Here is an 18,344-nt window from a genome sequence, read left to right as displayed (position 1 = left end):
TAATTATATTTGTAATTAGCACCATCAAGTATGTTTTACTGTAAACTAGTTATGCTATTTTGGAGTGTATGGTATTTTGCATTTGCATATTGAAATGTGAATGTCTGTGTGAAGGCAAGAATTAGTGAGATATTTTCTTTCCATTCCATTCCAACAAACCTACTGTCACGTGTAGAGGGAAGGCACACGATGGTGAAGGTAATACACACAAGAGTTTAATTAGAATCCAAGCAGATGATAATCCATAAATGCAAAGGGAACACGCAGCAAAACAACAACAATACCAGACAAAGAAACAGTGAACTGACTACAATTTAAATAGGAGGGCAAATGAGGATAATTGACAAGACACACCTGAACATAATGATACCATCAAACACGAGGGAAAACTAGGCCTGCGTCCCAATGTACATACTATCCATCCTAAATTCTATGTGATATTAGTAATTTTCAATACTATTTAGGGCAGATAGAGTGGATAGTATGCACATTGGGATGCAGGGTTAGGCCACAGTACACGAGGAATGAAAACACAACAAAAGTCCATGAAAACTAAGAAGAACATAAGTGTAACACCTACAACAGTACATTTTAAAATTGCCAATACTACTTACTAACAATATGCTTTTTTACAACATGCAATTAGTAATGAGTAACAAAAAAAAAGGGCAGATAGAGTGGATAGTATGCACATTGGGATGCAGGGTTAGGCCACAGAACACGAGGAATGAAAACACAACAAAAGTCCATGAAAACTAAGAAGAACATAAGTGTAACACCTACAGTACATTTTAAAATTGCCAATACTACTTACTAACAATATGCCTTTTTACAACATGCAATTAGTAATGAGTAACAAAAAATTTTTTTCCCCCAGAGATGAAATCACATGATGTCAGTCCATTCTCTCAGTCATCAATATAAAGTTATCAAAATGAATTTGCATTTCGATGGTATTTCATGCAGGAATGCACTCAAAGGAAATTAAATATGAATCAACATCTTGCCCTGGCAGTTTGTATCTAGAATGATGTTGCATGCTAGTTTATTTCTGTCAGTGATTTATGTAGCCTTTTCCCCCGTCCTTATGCTGTGTACGGAGCATCCCATCTCTTGACATGTTGACTACTGGAATTAAACAAAAGCTGACAGGATTGAGCAGTTACCCACAATTCTGTTTCATGTGGTGACAGGAATAGAGCCAGGCTTCTGTAGTAATGGACGTGATAGCAGGGAGGAAAAAGAGATGCTATGACAGCCAAAACTCAATGCCTTTTAATATGAGAATGCAAAATATGAGGAGATGTCATGAATAATTTCATAAAAAAAATAAAATAAATAAATAAATAAATATATATATATATATATATATATATATATATATATGAAGTTAAACAGAATAAAAATGAGAAATTATGCCTTGGAAACTACGGGAAATGCAATTTTTTAAAAATTTATATATATTAAAAAAAAATTTATTTCAAGCAACGGTTCCTGGTTTTAGGTAACTAATAAACACTGCATTACATTACCTTTTGCCATGGTACAATTTCTTGTGTGTTAAATACTGTATATGTTTAAAAAAAAATTCTACATGCAGGATGATTTGAAGGTTATATGATTTAAATTTCCATGCAAGTACCTGCCAGTTCCAAAATCAAATAACCAAAAAGTGGATTAAGTGTGGATTAAAGTTTTGTATTGAACTACAGTAAAAGAAAATTGGACTCCACATCTCTTTTAAAGCTTTTGCACTCTAGCATTTTGTGTTTGTTTCTTACATAGGGAAGGGGCTCATAAGATGGTCATTGGGTGTTTAAAAAGTAGGGAAATAATTATTAAAAAATAATTTTATAAATAGATTTTTTTCATGTTTTATTCAGAAATTAGCTAATGCAAAGAACAAAAAACTTGTAATTTGATACATAGAGAAAAAAAATGCTTTTGATATCTGCACATAGTCATGTTAAAGAAAAGCTGTATAAACATAACATATGGGATGTTAAGATGAACTAATCTTCGAATTTGGTTCAACTGAAGCGTGCCAAGGCTTAATCCTCATTCATATCACTACAATGTGGTTCTCCTTTATAATCGAGTGGATGGTGGCATTGCACATGGAGTTTCATGTTAGCTGTTAAAATAAGCAGAACTAATGAATGGCAGCTATCATACCAGCCTGTGTCTTCACACTTATTATGCATGCTTATGATGAAAGCTCAGCTGCTTCACTTGGGTGGCAAATTCATCATATTCCTTTCAGCATACTACTTTTTCATTCTTCTATACCTTCACTAACACCTTCATGTCATCTATTATCACATTTTGATAAATTTGCCAAATGTGTCAAACTGATACTTTTGTAACACTTTATGTTTGCTATCATTAAGTCATTAACAAGTATAAAATATACAAATGCAGATACATAACAGATACATTTTAACAGGTACATTATATACAGTAAATGCAAAAAGGCTTCATCCTAACCATTTGCAATTTTATTAAATCTACAGTTTGTATCTCCTATGAAAATAAAAAAAGCACCATTTTCCATGAGTCTTCTCACGGCATGCAGCCATGTTACTTTTGGATCAAAATGGTAAATTTAATCTAGACTTTTATATGTCACTAAAGTAGTTGCTTTACAATGTAAATTTGACCAAACGTCTGTATATTCCCCAGGATACCACCGGGATTTAAGGGTTAAGTTATGGTTGTTTTGTTATTAATGAAGGATATCATAAAATGTTACTCATATTTTAGTGTTTTATAAGTTGATTATTTCACAGTCACATGATTGTATAGTTCTCAGGATCTTAATTATTCAATGGAAATGCTTAGAAGCTTTTAATAAGCTAAAACAAAGGTGAACACTTTACAAAGGTGTTATTTGTTAACATTAGTTAATGAACAATACATTTATTACACTATTTATTAATTTTTGTTAAAAAAAATCAAGTAGTTCACTGTTTGCTCATGTTAGCACACAGTGCATTAACTAATGTTAACAAACACAACTTGTGATTTTAATAATGCATTAATAAATGCTGAAACTAACATTAACTAAGACTAATAAATGCTGTAGAAGTATTGTTAATTCGTGGTTCATGGTAACTAATGTAGTTAACCAATGAACCTTATTGCAAAGTGTTGCCAAACAACACGAGGAATGAAAACACAACAAAAGTCCATGAAAACTAAGAAGAACATAAGTGTAACTACAACAGTACATTTTAAAATTGCCAATACTACTTACTAACAATATGCTTTTTTACAACATGCAATTAGTAATGAGTAACAAAAAAAATTTTTCCCCCAGAGATGAAATCACATGATGTCAGTCCATTCTCTCAGTCATCAATATAAAGTTATCAAAATGAATTTGCATTTCGATGGTATTTCATGCAGGAATGCACTCAAAGGAAATTAAATATGAATCAACATCTTGCCCTGGCAGTTTGTATCTAGAATGATGTTGCATGCTAGTTTATTTCTGTCAGTGATTTATGTAGCCTTTTCCCCCGTCCTTATGCTGTGTACGGAGCATCCCATCTCTTGACATGTTGACTACTGGAATTAAACAAAAGCTGACAGGATTGAGCAGTTACCCACAATTCTGTTTCATGTGGTGACAGGAATAGAGCCAGGCTTCTGTAGTAATGGACGTGATAGCAGGGAGGACTTAATTATTCAATGGAAATGCTTAGAAGCTTTTAATAAGCTAAAACAAAGGTGAACACTTTACAAAGGTGTTATTTGTTAACATTAGTTAATGAACAATACATTTATTACACTATTTATTAATTTTTGTTAAAAAAAATCAAGTAGTTCACTGTTTGCTCATGTTAGCACACAGTGCATTAACTAATGTTAACAAACACAACTTGTGATTTTAATAATGCATTAATAAATGCTGAAACTAACATTAACTAAGACTAATAAATGCTGTAGAAGTATTGTTAATTCGTGGTTCATGGTAACTAATGTAGTTAACCAATGAACCTTATTGCAAAGTGTTGCCAAACAAAGATATATCTTTTTATTTTGTAATAACTGACCAATGCAAAGTTTTAACATTTTATCGCTTTAATGACCTTTGACAATTATTCTAAAATGTGAACAATAGTAATTCTAAAGAATGAACCTATGTGTCCATACTTTTGACTCAGCGATGCCTTTCAAACTGAAAGAATGACTTGCATACGAAGAGTGTACATAGATACAAAGGCACTAAATGAGGAGGCTTGTTGCTTTTGTTTGTAGTACTATCACCTGTGCACTCTGCAGCTGCAGGTGGGGTTTCAGTGACAGGTGGTGTTTGGGAGAGGGAGGGTGGTTTACTGTGGGGCCTCGAGGGCTGATGGGGGAAATGCTTTGCCTCGGAAGTATTGTGCCTGACACATGCTCCGTCTGCTGCCTCTGCGCCGACCCCTGCCTCTTTTGTTATGCTGATTAAGGCAACAGGCACCGTCTTTTGTTCAAGTCAGAGGACGCGAGAGAGAAAGAGAACGAGCACGGAGGGATGGTCACGCTCCCTGTGACCTATAGTCTTCTCTTCTTTAACGTCACAAGGTGCGCGCAACAAAAACGAGCCAGCATCGGCTGAGTTTCTCACATCGCGACGCGAGCGAGCTGAGGTTGTCAGAACTCTTCCGTCCACATACGCTGGCACTGGACTTATGCACGCTCGTGTATGTAATTTCTAACTGCCGGGAGTTCAATGCATATTGTGAAAAAGCGATTCAGCTAGTGGCTTCCGACTCTTAAACTGACTTGAAGGCGGGATGCGCGAAAAGGGACGCAGAGGCAATTAATAGAAGCTGGCCGCCGTCTTCATGGAACTGATGGGGGAAACGTAAAAACGGACTCTGAAGAGAACTTAAAACGGACTCTTCACGCAAGACAAGCACAAACACCGGGAAAAGGAGCTGATCGCTGCCTCAAACATTCCGCTGGTTTCAGAACTTGGACAGCTCCCTCGTTCAGCCGCCTACACAAATCGACCGTGTGAGGATTCATCGAAACTACGGCACAAAACCGACTCGGTTTTTCTCGGTATTCACCCCTAAAACATCGTGACGCCATGGCAGGTGCACTTCAGGGAGAGAAGCTGCTTTTTGAGAAGTTCTGGCAGGGCACGTTCAAAGCCGTGGCGATGCCGAGACCCGAGAGCATCATCGTCGCCAGCATCACCGCGCGGAGAGCCGTGACAAAGTGAGTTCTTTAGCCTGAGGCTTCTTATGCCCTTAGCACTCGTTTTGTTTCAGAATGCCATTTAATAGCTTGAAAAGTGCTTCACATTTGAAGCATCAGCCTTATTTCTCCTTTTTGAAGCGCCAGATATAAAACACATGGTAACACTTTATTTTATGTTATTTTATGTGCTTACTATTATAATAACAACAATAAATTATGCATAATATCATGCAAGTAACCCTAACCATATAGTAAGTACATATAGTTAATTGATATTACTCACAAGTATAACTACACCGTACCAAGCACACCTTAAAATAAAGTGTAGGCTAACCAAACACATACACGTTTCTTTAATTGGTGACAATTTATTCCTGACATTTGTATGGAATCGCTTTGTATTTGTTTTGTTCACCATGTGTTTTATATTGGGATCTCAGTACACTCTTAAAAATAAAGGTGCTTAAAAGGTTCTTCACAGTGATGCTATAGAAGAACCATTTTTGGTTCCACGAAGAAGCATTCAGTCATCTCTTTCTTACCTTTTTATAATCTGAAGAACCTTCTTTTCGCCACAAAGAACCTTTTGTGAAACAGAACGGTTCTTCAGATGTTAAAGGTTCTTTATGGAACCATTTAGACAAAAAGGTTATTCTGTGGAATCGTGAAGCACCTTTATTTTTAAGAGCTAGCTCTCTCAGATCTTCTCATTTGGTTGCCCTCACTTGTGTTCATGCAACTTTTTGTCCCATTTTCATATCACGCAAACACTGAGTGCGAATTCCTCCTGTGCTCTACATTCATCATTGGCCGTCCTTCACTGGAGGCCAGTCAGTTTCACTTGTGCACACATAAGTGCACAGCAGAGCGAGAGGCTACATAGAGTCCTAATGAATCAAGTCAGAGTAGAGCCCTTCATCATGCCCTTAGGTTAGGACATGAAGATGATCTCAGCGCCTTCTCCTTCACCCATGAATTAGGAGGCATGGCAGCATGTCGAATAGAGAGAAAAGGCGAAATAGCAATAGAGAAACCAGGGCTTTGCTTTCCTTTCCTTCATTTCCTGTTAATCAGGATCAAGCCTTACTCCTCGCTCATTACGCCGGTAAGGAGTGCATAACTGATTTGTGATTCACTCTTATGCATGTATCTTTCCATGCACTGTGTAACTAACTCATCTTGCAGTCTCGGGGAGACTGGAGTTGCAGTGCAGAAGCACAAAGGTTCTATTCAATGTTCAATGTTCAATTTATTTATAAAGCATTTTAAAACAACCTTAGTATACCAAAGTGCTGTACACAGTTACATTGATCCAATCACACAATAGAGTAAACACGTCATTAGAAAACCACAGTCACAAAACATTGAAAGCATGGGAAAAAAGATACGTTTTTAAAAGACTTTTAAACTCAGACACTGAAGAAGCTATTCTGATGGATAATGGCAAATTGTTCCATAGCTTGGGGCCAGCAACAGCAAAGGCTCTGTCACCCCTGCATTTCAATCTAGCTCTGGGAACCAAAAGCCGATGCTTAGTCTGTGATCTGAGTGATCTAGCTGGATTGTGTACTATAATCAACTCAGAGAGATATGGAGGAGCAAGGTTGTTTAGAGCTTTGTACACGAATAGCAGAATTTTGAATTGGATGCGATAATTAATCGGTAACCAGTGCAATGAACGCAAGACAGGCGTGATGTGATTCCTTCTATTGGAGTCTGTTAGCACATAACTGCTCGATTAATAGTCGAAATCTTCCGCAAACCTGCTGCTTTCTGGTTCTCAGTATTCTGTAAAGACAGGAAATGTAGCATTGTTGCTTTAAGGAAATGTTGTACCAGACTTGAAAGAGAAATAGTCATTAGAAGTGGCTTAAATAATATTATTGACCTTAAGAGTAAAACTAGTTGTTTAGAATTTAGGTTGCTTGACAAAACATTCTTTAAATGTTCACACAAAAATGAAAAATCTGAAATCATTTACTCACCCTCATGTTGACAAAAACACAAAAAGAATTTGTCTTGTGAAACGTCTGTCTTGTGAATAGTCAAACGGTCTGCGTAAATGATGACAGGATTTTCATTTTTGGATGAAAAATCCCTTTAGAGTGTACAGTCTCTTTAAAATATTTTTGCATTTTTGCAATACAAAAAAAATATTTTGAACTCTCAAAAATTGCTTTTTTATGTTGTTGTTGTTATCATCAGAGAGAACGTTAAGATTAAAAATTCACATTGTTAATTTTGCTTTCAGTAGCCTCTTCTCGCTCTGCCATTAGTCCCTTCCTCGCTACCTGTTTATCTCACTGTGAATATTTACATATTCATAAGGCTGCTTACGCTTCAGGGTGCACCTGACGTTGATGTTGATGTGTACAGGGTTGGTAATGACAGCAACATTTACAACCAAACCAATGTCACTGATTTAACCAGTGCCATCTGCAAATTCAGCATTCGGGTTTGTCTTGGTTGTTTTTACCACAGGCACAGATCAGACAAGGCACTCAGACATTTTAAGATGTGAAAATGGCTGAGAAATAAAAGGATTTCTTTCACTTTGCGGTAATAAATCACAGAGCATAAGGCCCATTAGCTTGTAGTATCAGCTACATGACTGGAGAAACATCATTATTGGTTATTTCAGCTGAAAAATGCGGGTCACCTATGCGTACATTTTTTTTCTCTACTTAATCGACCGTATTTCAGTTTCTTATTCCTCCTCCTCCTTTCTCGTGGTGTCACTGAGCTTTAAAGAGGCCCACAGCGCAGGGCAATTACAAAGGGTGTTGCTGATCCTCGTCTGTAGACCTAGTGTTTTCTGGCAAGGCTAGAGAGATGAGTTCACTCCCGTGCAGCCAGAGGGTCCTGCCACCGGCCACTGTAGACCCACAAGCTGTCCTTCTCAGTGGCAAACCTCATTAAAAATGCAGATGGTTTTAGCTGGACTGAGTCTAAGTGTGTTTGTGTGGGTTAGGAAGCAGATGGCCCGTGGGAGAAAGGGTAAGGGGGGGAACCCCATCCCCTAGCAGATGCTAGTTTAACGTGGAGAATAAAAAGATTAGGGTAACCAACCTGGGAATGGGACTGCACCCAAATGCAAAAGAAGAGAAATTACTATACTATAGTGCAGGGGTTTTCAACCTTTTAGGACATGCGCCCCCCCAAGTTTGTCTAATTTCACTAAATTATTGAATTTAGTTCACTAATTTAGTGACAGGTTTCACAACAAAACCCGCCTAATTGCTACTCAAAACTAGCCCAAAACTACAAAACGCGGCAAGTGTTAAAGTAGCCCAATTCCGCGGGAAAACCGCAGACTTTTTATTTTGCAATCCTGTTCTGTTCTGAATACCATAGAATTTGTTTTGGAGTATGGGGAACTAAAATACATATTTATAGTGTTTAAATATGTTTTATTCAGTTTACTGCTGAATATAATAGTAAAATGTGACTTGTACACTTGTATCTATTTTTTTTTCTCTCAACAATGCAATTTTGACCCTGTGCAAATTATTTTCTGGAAAATATGGTACTTGCGTAGAACAAAGTGAAAACAAGCATGTCATCTTTAAACCTGCTTCAAAATTGCTTTTCAAATCAACCTGCTATCATTCAAGTTTATTTTCTTGGCCTTGTCTTTTTACAATAATCTCCTGGGAGGTTGTATTTTTCGTGAAGACAAAAGGTTTGAACATGTTTGCTTTGAGAAGGAATTGAGTTTACTGAGTTGCTTGTTTCGAAGATTGATTGTTCCTCTGCTATTGATTTGACTGGGTGAAACGAATGAAATGAAGACTGCGGTTACCCTTTCGTTCATTATCGTAACCCAATCAAGCTTGTGCAAGATTTTCAACAGCCATTTCCTCGTGCAAAAGCAAAATTCTGATGGATTAAACTGCTATTGACTTGCAAATCATTATAAAAAATACTGTGTTTTATGTAACATCTATGAAGCTTGGTACAAGCCTCTGTTTTTTGTTTTTAATTAAGTAGTCGCCACAAACCCAGGCTACTGCTGAAGTGATAAAATGAATAGAAGGACAATGATTTCAGTGCTCTTCATCGGCGAGGTCTGGTACACCCAGTCTTTCTTTTGATTTTGCTCTGAAAGCAGAAGGAAGCGGCATTGTTCAAAGGTTGTGTGTGTCAGGGCCTAATGTTAGAAGCCAGTCAGAACTCTCAGTTCCGTTTAGTTCCAATTCATTCGATTTAAATCAGCTGAAGCGGTGGTCGCAAATAGAGTTGTTACATTCCAAGCAATCTAATTTCGACACTTATTTCGTTTTTTGGAAGACCATTTTGCGCACTTTTTCTTGTTCTTCTGGGTGGGTGGGGTTTCTGAAGGGACTGTAGCTGGCTCAGAGACAGCTGCAGAACTGTAGAAATGCTGATATTTTTGCCAGGCCTGCAGGGTTCAGCTATAATTCCTTTTAAATGTAGCCACTGCTACATTCCAGCACATCATCTAAGAGGTAGGAGAGACACATTTTTATTTAGCCGGAAGTGAGTCCAACATTCAGTCAGTAACAAGATGAAAGGCACAGCTGTGAAACACCAGGGAGATGTTGAAATGCAGTATATGGTCTTGATATGGAGGACTTATGTTGGCGATCTGATGCTAGAGTGAGAAAGCTGATGATTGAATATTTCATGTCTTTGACAGCTGTGCTGAGAAAGTCTTAATCGTCATTATATAGTGCATTTAACACCATTCATGTAAAAGTATGAACTGTGTGTGCATGTAAATATGTGCTGCCATCCACTTTAGAAATGTATTAAAGCTCTCTAGGCTTTTTCAAGGTTGTTCTGCACAGTGCTGCATCTAGTTCAGAACAGTGTACTTCCTCTTGTAGATTTGATTATAATCACAGTGAACTCCACATTAAATCACATTTCTCTGGGAGAAATGTTACACTAAATTTATGCTTCACCCTCATCTTACCTTTCTCTTGTGAAGTCCACAAACCTTAACTATGTTCAGAGGCACTGTAGAACATCACTGAATCACTGGAAAGCTGGTGAGATTAAGGAAAATGAGAACGAGGCACAACCTGGGGTTATGCTGGAGTAATATTACCAGGATGAATAATCCATAAAGTGTTGGCACAGGACTGCATACATTTAGGGAAGTAATACTGATTCCATTAAATATTAACAGCCGTATTTAATGAGTATAAATCCACTTATGCACGTTTTTCCACGCCTTGATAATTTACAGACTAAAATCCATATATTTCAGCTGAATAAAGTTTTAACAGTAGCTCTTTTTCAGCTAGTTGAGAGGTTCAGGAGAATTTCAGATGTAATGTATGCAAAACTGTCTGGACTCGTAATGGACAATAAAATGTATAGGTTAGAGCATGTGCAGAGCAGACATTTTTCTTTTTCAAGGAGAGGTGCGGTCATATTACAAATTTTTGCTAAGCATTGTGAAAATGTTGTGAAAAAATTATGTCTATATTTTGCCTTAGCGTTTAGAATGTGTGGACATGTTTGCTGGGTTGAACTTTTGAGAGGTTACATTTGCTATTATTTCATTACTTTTCTTGCAATATTTATTGTGCACAGGATTTACAGCAATGCGTACCTGAATAAGCAAGTTATATTTTACTTTTTCTATCACAATGTCTGTATGCAAATAGAATCAAAACAGGCTGTTAGGAAGCATCGCAGGGAAGATGTTTTTAAGCATCTTGTCAGCGTGAATGTTTACTCAAGGACACAACTGAACCAGTTTTTCCACTGGCTGTGTGTGCACAATGTGTAGGCAGCAGCAAGCTGATAATTTGCTGATTATTGTATTTGTCTTCTTTTGGCGAAAAGCCAAACTAACATTAATGTCAAGGTGTAACAAGGTAAAAAAACACACCTAGTGAAAAATAAATATACTTAAATGTATTTGAAATACAAATACATAAATGTATTTTAAATATATTACTTTTTACTAGGGACTAAATTTGCAGTCAACAATTTCTGTATATTTTCAAGTAGAGCAGATCTCAAAACATTTTATACAGTCATTTTAGGCCTGATATTTGTTTGGCTGTGCAGCATTGCAGGAGTACTAACAGCGCTGGGACATTTCACTGTTTGTATTACTCCACATTCAAGACAGGCTGCATGTGTCTTATTTTGAAGCCTGCACCTTCCAGAGAAAGCATTTGGCTGCCACATAATGTCATCTAATTTCAGAAAGCAACCATTAGAATGCTGACTCTAATTCCTGTGTGGCGTAAATGACTGTAATTTCTTTCTTACTTGGGAATGTAATGGTTACTTTTCTGAAATATGACAGCCTGGTTGACGTATATGGCCGACAAATGCAACCTTCAGAGGGTGCAGCCTTCAAAATGAGACACAGTCGCTGTCAGTCTGTGTAGTAGTAGTAGTGTAGTAGCAGTCTGTTAGCATCGCACTGGTTCCCTCGACAAAAAGCCAATAGGATTTTTCCATAGGCTTTTGGATTATCGCAAAAAAATAAGCTCTGTGTTCAATCATGAAATTTACATGCTTTGTCCATCAAGATAATCTGTACAAAATAATATAACTTTTATGAATTTTGATGCCTAAATAAAAGCGCCAGAACTTAAAAGCTACATTTAGGCTATAAACGAACTACAGCACCACGGTTGCTCGCCTTCAACGTCACCATGCTCCCGACAACTCGTTCAGTCAAAAGGATTTAGTCTGTATATGAATTTTAATCCACGCTACATGAACCTTTTCATATAAACTGGAATAAATACAAAACTAGAGCCAAACTAAAACTGAAATGAGACATTAGTAATAAATAGTATAGTGAATAAATTAAATAATCATAACTAAAAGACATATGAAAGCACGTATTTCTGTACATTTCGAAATAAGGTGCATTAAAAGTCAATAAATCCTTGATTAATATTAATATTTTAATTAAAAGCATGTCTCCACGTACTATTCGATAAAATTCTGCTTTCTAACAGCTGCTTGCGGCCATACACATTTAATTTTAACGTGGCTTTAAGCACTATGCATCGTTAAAGTTTCACTTTCACCGCGACTAAGCCGGTAAATGTGGTGTTTACATGGAATAATCATAATATGAGTTTGCCTTATGGTGCGAACCCAGAGTCTCCGCATCAGCGGGAAAGCGATAAAACGAGCATCTTCCATCCGAAGACTTGTGTTGCATTTCGGGGCAAAGCAAAAAAACATTGTCGAACAACAATATAAAATGCAGGACACTATTAATTGGTTATTCTACAATTAATTGTTCTATAAATTATACACTACGATTGGAAAATACTGTAAATTGATAAACTGTTCGGCGTGATGACGTTTAATGACAGCGCCTATAGTCCCATTTAGCAACTTGTTAGCAACCGTCTTTTTTAAGAAATGTAACAGTTAAAAAAAATCACAAGTGGGGTGTAACTGGTGTGTTTTATGTTGCAGAATAAAACGTGAAAGTATCTTGAGCTTGTGTGAACCACGGACCTTATTTTAGGGGATTTAACCAAACTCCCATTCAAAAAACCCATTGACTCTGGGACGATGGAACCGGAAGTGCTAAAATGCTAACTCGCTTCCGGGTTTTTGCCTACAAAGTGACATACATACTTCCACCACTCTATTATATCTGTTTATCTCAGAAGAAATAGTAAGAGTAGTATGCTATACCAAGAAGTCTGTATGAACTGATTTGTTGGAAAATATGAAGTAGTAAATATTAAAGGTGGGGTAAGCGATTTCAGGTAGCCAATGTTGACATTTGAAATCACCAAAACAAACACGCCACCTATCCCAAAAGGGTCTCGCCCCTATTTTGATAGCTCCGCCCCGCACATCCGTACGCAACCCAGGCAACGATTAGTTCTGTGAAACAAAACAAACTTGAGCCTCACTAAATGCCTCTGTCGTTGAGTGTAGCTAGGTCTCCTCTCGCTTTAGAGAGTCATTATGCTGAGACCTCCACTCTTAAGAGCTCCTCAACGAGGGTTGAGTGTGGTTAGGCTCCTCTCGTTTAAGAGAGTCATCCTGCTGAAGCCTCCGCTCTTTAGAACTCCGTCTTTGGCAGTAATATAAGTTTGTAGGCTCTTTCTTTCTTGAGCCTCACTAACTGCCTCTGGCGTTGGGTGTAGCTAGGTCTCCTCTCACTTTAGACAGTCGTTATGCTGAGACCGGGAACGAGACGCTGCGTCTCATTGCCATGCTTCGGGCATTCCTGCCTGCGTCTCCTTCAGACAAAGAAGTGGATGACGTTTTCCGCAGGTGCTCTTTTATACCCGCATTCGCTTTATTGTTTACGTCATAGGCTGCCGCCTGCCAATGTCAAGTTCATTGTCGTTTTTTCATTTCATGCTTCAGACACCGGTCACGCTGAAGGCGTTCCCCTAGCGCCCTCTAGAGGACGCAGCGTCTCGTTCCCTGTTCTCAGGGAACCATGGTTACATGCGTAACCTGAGACGTTTGTTTTGCTACTGGCCCGAATCAGTTTTCTAAAGCGTTTTTGAAAAATCGCTTACCCCACCTTTAAGTAGTTCATAAAGTAACTGGATATTTATTTTCCAGTTTTTTTTCTTCGTGAAAGTTAGTCAAAATGAGTAAAAAAGCATTTTTATTACTTGAAGTAAAATAAACTTTAACTGAAATAAAATAAAATATGAAAATAGCTAGTTGCCAAGGCAACATTTCTCATTTTCATTTTAAGTTAAAGAACTAAAATAACTAAAAGTTTATAAAAAAATTAAATTAAATAAAATGGCAAAACACACAACAAAATAAACTTAAAAATTAAAATAAAAACAGAAAAAATTAAAATATTAAAAAAATGTATAAAAAAATTTAATATATCAAATAAATTTCAATAATCAAATATTACACTGGTGTGATGAAGATTTGACTTTGATAATTTTCCATATTACGGCCTTTGAGTATCAGGACTCTCCAAGCTTATAGACCATGATTACCTGGATTGACAGAATCAATACTGTGCTGATATTTAGAAAAACAGCAACTTTGAGAAATTTGATGATATACTCCAGCTAATTAATATGCCATATCGTCCCCTTGGAATAATAAGATTCTATCTGCATTCCGAATAGTTTTGAGATATTGAGCTTTGCAAAGTTTTTGCATTCCATTCGACTGTGTAGATAGAACCTTTTTGTTTTTTAAATAAAAAGTCCCAAAATGTACACAACATTAAAAAATCCATCACATAATGCAGATAGGTTGTCACAGAATAAGAATATGTGAATAACAAAATTTTGACAAAAATGTCAGATAGAACCTTATAATTCCAAGGGGACGATATGTCCAACTTACATGCTTCCTGTGATTTGTTTGTAGCTTATTTACTCGTGCTGCTGCACCGGTGATCACTTGCTCAATATACACGCAATCTTCGGAGACTCAGTCAAGCAGGTTGTGTCAAACCGAACATGAGACGAGTAGGCAGGCACATCTTACTACAAGCTGTGGCTCACGTACCGCAGAGGTTACTGTCTATCAGCTTGTCGACTCCTGATGCGCACGTGCTTTAGTGCTATTTTCCTCACCACTGGACTCCTGGAGTGATCAAAGGCCATTATTAAAATGCAAAACTTATCAAAGTCAAACCTTCATCACTTAAATTAAATCATTTCAAGCTTGGCTGGCTCTCCTATTCTCTGCCTCCCCTTCATTTTTCATTTCCATCCCTTGCCCATCCTCATTTCAGGACGACGATCTGCCACTCACGCAAAATTGCTTCCATTTGCATAACTGATGCTTCATTTGGGCTGGGACTGTTTCCGTGGCGATGTCACTGCACAATAGCGAGGCAGTGACAGCAATAACGAGCGAATGGAACTCTCCCACCTCTCAATTTAGGGATCAATCTTGCAGTCAAGGACAAGTGTTCCTTAAGTTGACATTTCCTTTCCTTCACCCTCTGGCTGAGCAGATGTTCAGGCTTCAACTGTCTGCAGTGCTCTGATAGTAAGTCAAGGAAAGATATATTCAACATCCAGGATGGGCTTTTTACGATACGAGTCTGAATATTCTATTGGCATCCATATGTTCTCTTTATTGTTTTTGGCTCTTCTTTTTACTGTGTATGTTTTTATCGAGGCCGAACAGTGAAGTTTAATGAAGTAGAATTATAATGATGCTTCTCTGTATTCTGTATTACTGCATATTGCATGGGAGGTTCACAGTAATTTACGCAAATCTTCCCTCTGATCATTAAGACTCAGTCATATCCGCTCCAATAGCTATACATTTTAAAGGGAAGAACTCGATTGTCTGAGCCCAAAAGAGTTGTAGCCTTTGACGTGACGTCTGGAAGGTGCATGCTTCATAAATTGCAATGATCTCTTACAATGAGCAATATTGCCACTGACAGATTCATCTGAACAGTTATTACAAAAACCAAAGCTGACAGGTTTGCTGTCGTTCTCTAGATGCTGTGGCGCATTGTGAAGTGCATTAGAAAGATTTCCTCCTACAGCGAGGATTTGTTTTTTAAGCGTTCTCCTCGAACTCATTAACCACTCTCTGCCAACCTCACTGTGCACTCCACAAACTCTGAAATTATTTTAATTTCCACAAACAATTTACTTCTTCCCAAGTGAAGATTAAGCTATTAAAAGATTGTATCTTCACAGGCTTTGAAGAAAGTTTTTCAGAGGCTAACTTCAAACGTACTGTTTTCAGAAAGTAATACTTTCACATATCTGTTTCAAATTGTTTTTTTTTATTCATGTGCAGAACATGAAAGGCATGTAGACAGGTGAGCAATGAAGTGGTTATTTCAAGTTTTAAATGAGAAAGGCTTTGTAGAATTTAGCAAAACACCTTACTGTGTTTTCATTCTCCAGCTAGGATTTTGTAAAAGAAGTGCACTACAGTGAATCATACGGTGGCAGAGAAGTGCAAAGCAAATCACAATTCTGAAAACAAAATAACAAATTACAAACGCAAATGCAAGTCTAAAAAACAAAATAACAATTCAGAAAGCACAACAACAATTCAGAAAACATTATAACAAGTCAGAAAACACAATGACAAATTACTTTATTTTCAACTTTTTGATTATTTCCTTAATTTTTATTGAAAATAAATGCCTTTACGATGTGATACGACATTTGAAAAGGGAGAAAAAAAAAGTTCGGCAAAAGGCGGGATCGAACCCAGGTCGATCGCGTTAAAAAGCCAACAACAAGCATTTATCCATCTGTACCACTGGAGCTGATATGTTATAATGTTTTCTGAATTGTTGTTATGCTTTCTGAATTGTTATTTTGTTTTTTAGACTTGCATTTGCGTTTGTAATTTGTTATTTTGTTTTCAGAATTGTGATTTGCTTTGCACTTCTCGGCCACCGTAGAATCTGGCCTATTACACAGAACTGAAGTCTCTGATCAAGGCAAAGTGTGGTGCTCATGTTCCCATCCCCATTATAATGAGACTTTTGAATCGGATGCTATTTAATTATTTAAACGCCCTCAATATACAGTATTGCACTTTTTGCCTTTTAATTCTGTGGCAATGCTTTTCTGATCGTAGTTTACAAAGTAATATGGAAAACATATCAGTGTCCTCTACAGTGGCTGTGAATTCAGTGGCTCTTGATCTACAGCATGCTAAAGGTTCTTTTGCTTTGATATGAAATTTTCTCTTTGTGTCAAAATCTGTAGGGAAATTGTTTGACTAATCATAGTTATTATTCTTTCATCCTCTCTCCCTTTCTACTTTAAAGTATCAGGGTCATAAGAAAAAAGGTATAAGAGCTGACATGAGTGGGAGAAGGACGGCACAAATTTGACTGACACCTCTGAATGACTTACGTAGTATAAAGAAGCTGTCAAGAACAGGACAAAGCAATGTCACAAACTTGGAGTTGAGTGTAGTCTTTTAAGGCCTTTTTTTTTGCACTTTAAACTGGTGCTCCCTTCTATGTTTTATGGTTATTATGATTTTCTGGACAGGAAATTAAACATACAGAATGCACTTTGTCTAGATTGTAATTGTTCCAGAATGTCCTTCCTGACGTGATAATGACGTTCTCTCCTCTTCTGCTGTGATTTTCACCTAAATGTATCCATAAGGATTTTAATACCTTTTTAAATCTGTCTAGACTTGCACAAAAAACAACACAAAATATGTTAATTTAGGCAAATACTCATTAGCTTCTTAGAATTTGCAATTAAATCCTAATATTAATGCCATCATTTTTCTAATTAGCTTCCACTTAATGTAATTAAAGCATACAGAAGCATGTGTTGCGATACTTGGTCATTTCCTTGAGCTGCCTGCAAATTGAATGGACAGAGTTTAATTAAGCTCATGCAAGTTTATGATATTTACTTCATTCGATTGCCTCACCAGGGGTTTAAGCTTACAAACCGGATAATAACGCCAACAAAATGAATCAATTAGACATTAGTAGATCAACGATATTATTCCACGACTGAATTGAAAATAAATTATTTTTGGTGGCAATTCCAGAATGCATTATTAGCAAGTCCCTGTTTGACTTGTGCATAATGAAACTCTCAGTTTTGAAATATTCAGATCTCATTTCAACAGGCAATGAATGTACTCTGTGAATTTTTTTAAATTTTTTTTTTTTTTTTTAGCATATTATAAATAACCTCTTTTTTTTAGGACATGAGCCATCAAACATACAGAATGTCACTGTGTTTTGTAAATTGTAGGTCCTTGAGGGCACTTCATGTGACACATTATGGATAACAGAATAATCCACTTGCCCTTGAAAGGGAGCATTCTTGAGGAGACTCAGCGAAGTGAACGAACCTCCCTCGCATAAAATGGAAATAGCCTCTTTGTGATGGTGTACTAAATAATATAGAAGGTTAGTGGAAATGATGGCAGCATTTTTATTGGGCGTCCACATAATGGCCTTCCTACACCTGCTTGTTAGGAGGGAGTTCACAGTCTCTTTAATGAGGACTCACAGATTACGAACATTTACAGCGGGCAGTTCCCACCAAGTGAAGGATTTACAATTACAGGTTTTTTTTTTTTCTTTACTTCTCACACGATTTCTGAAACCTGACACAAACACCAGAACCACACACCAAATCTGCAAAACCATACACTAATTATTGGCCTTTGACTCAGTTTTCAATTTCATAAAACACTTTTTGCAAAACACAACACACAGT

At 37.1% G+C, this 18,344-nt stretch overlaps 1 protein-coding gene across 1 annotated transcript in view; it reads left to right on the top strand.

Moving 5' to 3' along the window:
• Positions 1-5,047: 5,047 nt before the first annotated feature.
• Positions 5,048-18,344, top strand: part of LOC107720865 (serine/arginine repetitive matrix protein 4-like) — a 53,188-nt gene continuing 39,891 nt past the window's right edge. Inside the window, exon 1 of the mRNA XM_016528694.1 lies at positions 5,048-5,214. Coding sequence (XP_016384180.1) covers positions 5,084-5,214 — 131 coding nt within the window. The 5' untranslated portion in view covers positions 5,048-5,083. The remainder of the gene's footprint in view (positions 5,215-18,344) is intronic.

This window comes from Sinocyclocheilus rhinocerous, unplaced genomic scaffold, assembly GCF_001515625.1.
Source record: "Sinocyclocheilus rhinocerous isolate Xijiao unplaced genomic scaffold, SAMN03320098_v1.1 scaffold211, whole genome shotgun sequence".
NCBI classification, from domain to species: domain Eukaryota; kingdom Metazoa; phylum Chordata; class Actinopteri; order Cypriniformes; family Cyprinidae; genus Sinocyclocheilus; species Sinocyclocheilus rhinocerous.
This window is presented reverse-complemented; position numbering and strand designations above follow the sequence as displayed.